This window comes from Anoplophora glabripennis, unplaced genomic scaffold, assembly GCF_000390285.2.
Source record: "Anoplophora glabripennis isolate ALB-LARVAE unplaced genomic scaffold, Agla_2.0 scaffold59, whole genome shotgun sequence".
NCBI classification, from domain to species: domain Eukaryota; kingdom Metazoa; phylum Arthropoda; class Insecta; order Coleoptera; family Cerambycidae; genus Anoplophora; species Anoplophora glabripennis.
In genome coordinates, this window is record NW_019425991.1 from 1,035,248 (window position 1) to 1,041,247 (window position 6,000).

At 35.3% G+C, this 6,000-nt stretch overlaps 1 protein-coding gene across 3 annotated transcripts in view; it reads right to left on the reverse strand.

The window, feature by feature from the left end:
- Positions 1 to 6,000, reverse strand: part of LOC108906926 (GAS2-like protein pickled eggs) — a 72,375-nt gene that overhangs the window by 22,978 nt on the left and 43,397 nt on the right. For 2 of the 3 annotated variants that reach the window (XM_018710373.2, XM_018710379.2), the window contains exons 3-5: positions 4,173 to 4,339; positions 3,948 to 4,094; positions 3,675 to 3,891 (exon numbers count right to left, since the gene is read on the reverse strand). In XM_018710373.2, the coding sequence (XP_018565889.1) occupies positions 3,675 to 3,891; positions 3,948 to 4,094; positions 4,173 to 4,339 (531 nt within the window). Of the gene's footprint in view, positions 1 to 1,708; positions 1,926 to 1,981; positions 2,129 to 2,206; positions 2,374 to 3,674; positions 3,892 to 3,947; positions 4,095 to 4,172; positions 4,340 to 6,000 lie in introns of all 3 variants that reach the window. The other variant, XM_023457217.1, reaches the window with a different exon arrangement.

Below are 6,000 nucleotides of genomic sequence, written 5' to 3' on the forward strand. Positions count from 1 at the left end.
AACAGGGATATTTACATAGTATAACCTTTCTTTACTTTTCTTCTGCAAAAAATTATAGGCCTTAAAGTTTTATGGCGAAAGAAATGAAAAATATAAAAATATTCTCTACATGTTCTTGAAATTACTTTCACATTTTCCATAAATAACAAACAAATTAAAATAATCCTCATTAGTATACTTCGAACGATCTTTAAGGCATCTTTAATTAAATTTTCGGCAAAACTATTACAAACGCAACAATAATTTGACAATAAACTTGACAAATGTTGTTATTTTAATTGTTTTTGGAGTGTTTCTGGTCATGGCCAATTTGATAACGAGTCTGATACGAGAAAAACTGTCCAAAAAATAGAAAATTGCGGATATCTCTAAAAGTACTAACGGCAACCCTAACAATGTTTATATGACTTGAAAGGAAATTTCAATCTGCATACGGCAGAGTAAAAAAATACAAGGTGTTCCATTTAAGTTATAGCTGTTTGAGTTTATCAAAATGTAACAGCAAAAATGAACCACCTAGTATTAAATGTTTTAATTTGTTGGTATACCATAATTTAGTGTCACCTATGCCCTTTACAGGTACCAAAAACCCGCTTGATATCACGCTCCTAAAAAAAATTACTAGCACTTGCATCTGTCAAATTTTTTCTTTAAAAATTAATATCTCAAAATCTATAACTCCTAGGTATAGGGAATATTTAATAAAGTGACCCTCAAATTTCAGATAGAATCCGAAAATGCAATAATATATAGGGTGTCCCATTTAAAATAAGAAAATTAATGTCGACATCCGATATAACCGGAAGTACCATAAAGTTCTAAATATTTTAGCTGTGTTGGCCTTACTGCCTTTGCTGGGACAGCCTGTGTAGAAATCACCACTAACTTTTGCCACATTGGAAATGAACGTAGTTTTCATGAAATAGTGAAAATATCCAAAAATTAATAGTCCCCTTGTAGCTCGAAATCGATAAAACGAAAAAAAGAATCACAAAACAACTCTGAAAACTACCGAAAACGCTGTATTCACCCCAATTTATTACGTCATTGTTAAATTTTGCATTTGAAAATCATATATCGATCAGCCTGTCTTACACGCAAACCCTAGTGTTTTAGAAAACTTAATTTTCACGTTCATTTCCTCTATTCGACGGAGATACGTCCAACCTACACAACGAACCGTGAATATGTCCGATCGAACCATTCCTGCGTCCAGCGGTCTCAACCGAACGTTCGTTATACTTTGAAAGTTTATAATAAACTTCTTGAAGCCATAAATGAACCTTAACCAAGAGTTTTGTAACTTTTCAGTAGAGCTTTTGTGTGTTGTGTTTTTTGAAACGTAAGTCTGCGTCTAAAGTTTACTTGGTACACTGTAAATTCTCGGCCTCACTATTAACATTAAACTCTTTTTCTATGTTTACCGAATATCACTATAGATTTTGTTCCATTGATGTCAAGGTGATGTTTGACAGACAATTCAATCAAACGACTAATAACATTTAAGGCAATTTTAGAAAGATTTACTTCTTTTGATTCGAGTGAAAAATAATTCTGAGTGTTCATAAAAGTGGACCTTGCTATTTTGTAAACAAGTACATAAATATTTAACAAAAGTGGTCCAAGGATGGAACTTTGGGGTACACCGCTTTGAGATCGCAAGAAAATTTCATTCTTTACTGAACCTTTAAATCGGAAAATCACTTACCATTTCGTCCAAGCTCTTTAGGTCGTTGGTGACGATCTGAGGTACGGGCCCGTACATGAGCACCGTTTCTTCGTCTTCAATATCGCTGTCACTGTCATCGTCTAGGCCGTTCTGGTTCTCTAGCCCGTCATTTACGCCCAGTTTCTTCTGATCAGCCGCTATTTCCCTGTCTATCTGTCTCTCCATCTGTACCAGCATAGGAGCCAGCATGCCGAACCTAGGGAACAATTTTTTACGTAGTTTTTGTGGTCAATTTTAAATGAAAGAGCTTACTTTGCCCCCCTCCTGGCCACCTCCAACAGGCAGAGGACGACGTGTTTCTCGTTCTTTCTCATAATCAAGTCGTCGGTCTCGAACAGAAGACATTCGATGATCTCCAAGGAGTATCGGCACCAATTAATGAAATTGCTAACGTTATCTCTGGAAAATAAAGAAAAACGTCAAAACCCGATCACATTTTGAGAAAAATTTAAGTCATGGTGCGGGAAAAGGGCTCACCTAGCAAAAAATGTGCCCGGTTTGGCGGTGTTGAAGTATTTGACATCTGGAATCCTGACCAGGGCCTGAGCTGTGGCTAGAGACCCAGTGATTGACCTAAGCATGATCTTCTTGGCCTGCTTCTTCTCCACGTACTCTTGCGCCTGCGCTTTGACTGCGTTGGCGTGCTGCAACAACAAAAGACGATGTCAATATAAAAAAATTAGTCTAAGATCCGCATAATCAAATGTTTTTGGAATAAAAATTGATATTCTACAATTTTCAAGGCTAGAATCATCGAGTAAGTATTTGTAGGACACCCCGTATAAAAATCAGTACAATAAACTGTAGCAGCTCCAAGTACATGGCATACTGTACAAATATTTGATGAACATTACATTTTATTAATTATTATGAATGAATATTTATAGTAATTGTACAGTTACTACATTTAGTAACATTTATAAAACCTGGATAATTATTCCCCTCGCTTTTACTAATTGTCACTTTCTGCAATTGCGGCTGATTTCCATCCACCATGTCTCTTGATTGCGAATACATCAACTCCTGTATTAGCCAGTAGCGTTGCCGATGTTCTTCGGAACGAATGGCCTGTATATGTTTCAGGATGTTCTAGTTTTAAAAAACTGTGCAATCTTATTAGGAATCATAGAAAGAGTATTCTTGCCGACTGGTTGGTTGTAACATCTACCTGCTTGATAGNTCAATGTGCGCAATTACCTAAATGAGACGTTTCCAGGACGCTGGATAGGACGAAGAGGTGCAATTGAGTGGCCCCCTCGGTCACCCGACTTAAATCCTTTAGATTTCTTTCTCTGGGGGCACATTAAAAGCAAAGTTTACAGCACTCCACCTGATACCTTGGAAGATCTGCGAGGACGAATCATTAATGTATGTCGCGAAGTAACACCGCAAGTGCTCCAGAATGTTCGACAACGGTTTGAAGACAACCTGTATCATTGTATGCAAGTTGGCGGACAACATTTTCAGCATTTACTCGACTAATACCGTAAGTTTTGAAGTAAAATTAAATCGATTTTCGCATTTCTCGTCAAAAATATTGCTCGTATTTTCAAAGCTGCATATTTTCTAAAATAATGAATCGATTTTCAAAAAGTAAGAATCGATGTATAGAGAATTAAAAGCCCTTTCTAATGACCCCCCACTTGACCCCCATTCCCATTTGAAAAGATTTAAGGGATAGCACCCCCACTTAGGGGGTTGAAGATTTTGGTATGCTTTCTGAGCCAAAAGTTGTCCCCCTCAGAAACAAATTTGACCTGTTTTTGGACTTTGCCGAAAAGTTCTTTACTACCCTGTAATGCCTTGCGGTACGTTTTTGATGGGCTGCCTTGTATATTTAACAAAAGTGGTCCAATTACGGAACCTTGGGGTACATCGCTTTGAGATCGCAAGAAAATTTCATTCTTTACTTAAATCACTTACTTTAAATCGGAAAGTCACTTACCATTTCGTCCAAGCTCTTTAGGTCGTTGGTGACGATCTGAGGTACGGGCCCGTACATGAGTACCGTTTCTTCGTCTTCAATATCGCTGTCACTGTCATCGTCTAGGCCGTTCTGGTTCTCTAGTCCGTCATTTACGCCCAGTTTCTTCTGATCAGCCGCTATTTCCCTGTCTATCTGTCTCTCCATCTGTACCAGCATAGGAGCCAGCATGCCGAACCTAGGGAACAATTTTTTACGTAGTTTTTGTGGTCAATTTTAAATGAAAGAGCTTACTTTGCCCCCCTTCTGGCCACCTCCAACAGGCAGAGGACGACGTGTTTCTCGTTCTTTCTCATAATCAAGTCGTCGGTCTCGAACAGAAGACATTCGATGATCTCCAAGGAGTATCGGCACCAATTAATGAAATTGCTAACGTTATCTCTGGAAAATAAAGAAAAACGTCAAAACCCGATCACATTTTGAGAAAAATTTAAGTCATGGTGCGGGAAAAGGGCTCACCTAGCAAAAAATGTGCCCGGTTTGGCGGTGTTGAAGTACTTGACGTCTGGAATCCTGACCAGGGCCTGGGCTGTGGCTAGAGACCCCGTGATTGACCTAAGCATGATCTTCTTGGCCTGCTTCTTTTCCACGTACTCCTGCGCCTGCGCTTTGACTGCGTTGGCGTGCTGCAACAACAAAAGACGATGTCAATATAAACAAATTAGTCTAAGATCCGCATAATCAAATGTTTTTGGAATAAAAATTGATATTCTACAATTTTCAAGGCTAGAATCATCGAGTAAGTATTTGTAGGACACCCCGTATAAAAATCAGTACAATAAACTGTAGCAGCTCCAAGTACATGGCATACTGTACAAATATTTGATGAACATTACGTTTTATTAATTATTATGAATGAATATTTATAGTAATTGTACAGTTATTACATTTAGTAACATTTATAAAATCTGGATAATTATTCCCCTCGCTTTTACTAACTGCCACTTTCTGCAATTGCGGCTGATTTCCATCCACCATGTCTCTTGATTGCGAATACATCAACTCCTGTATTAGCCAGTAGCGTTGCCGATGTTCTTCGGAACGAATGGCCTGTATATGTTTCAGGATGTTCTAGTTTTAAAAAACTGTGCAATCTTATTAGGAATCATAGAAAGAGTATTCTTGCCGACTGGTTGGTTGTAACATCTACCTGCTTGATAGAATGATTGTTACTCTTGAAGNACAAAAATGTCACAAAAATTATTTTTAAACGAAATATTAATTAAAATTTCAATTTCGGAATTATTTTACTATTATTAAATAAATAAATGAAACTATCGTTCATTTAAAAAGTTATTTTTTTACATATTAAGGCAAAGTAAACTTGTTTTTTCAATATTTTGTTAGCTATTTAATTACGATTTAAATGTAAAATTAAAGTAAAAAGTCACAAATTATTTTCAAATTATTATTTATTGTTAAAAGATTTAAAAAAAATAAAAAGCATTTGAATTTATTGCAAAATTCTCAAAATTAAAAAATATTTATAAAAACAGTGCTGTCGATAAAATTACAATTTTAACTTCTTGAAATTTTAATATACAAAGTTTTTTTATAATATTTATTATTAATTTTATACAAAAAATTTTTAATAATAATCAAAATGAATTCAAAAAATATTAATGACAGCCATTTTCAATAATAGATATAATGCAATATAATACAATAATAAAAATTTAAAATGTTTTCTATTTTTATGAAAAATAACTTTTTAAATGAACGATAGTTTCATTTATTTATTTAATAATAGTAAAATAATTCCGAAATTAAAATTTTAATTAATATTTCGTTTAACAATAATTTTTGTTAAATTTTTGTTTGGGGTTCAGGGCTATTTTACGAATTCGTAAAGCTACCCCAGTTTAAAAAAAGAAGTTTCTACGATGAATAGAAGTCGAGATATTGCAAATTTTACAGCGCGCATCAATTTGAACTTCTCCGGTTGGTCGTAGAGGGTACTTTTTTATTTTAAAACTGTATTTTTTTGCCAGCTATCCATTGCATCTATTTTCGGTGAGGTAGCATAAATAGCAACAATTTTATTCAAATTGTTTATAAGCGAAAAACGCACGATTTTTTAATGCACAATTTGTGACTGTTAATGTCAAAAAAGCGGTGATATTTTTTTAATAGGTCGCTTAATTACGTCTTTAAGATTACAATGACGCTTTCAGAATCATGTTTGGTTGAAAATTAACGCCAGTACAGAGGCTTAAAGTTCATAACTTTTGGAGCCTCCGTTATAAACAAATAGAATTGTGCGAAAACTATTGCACCTACAGCGCCC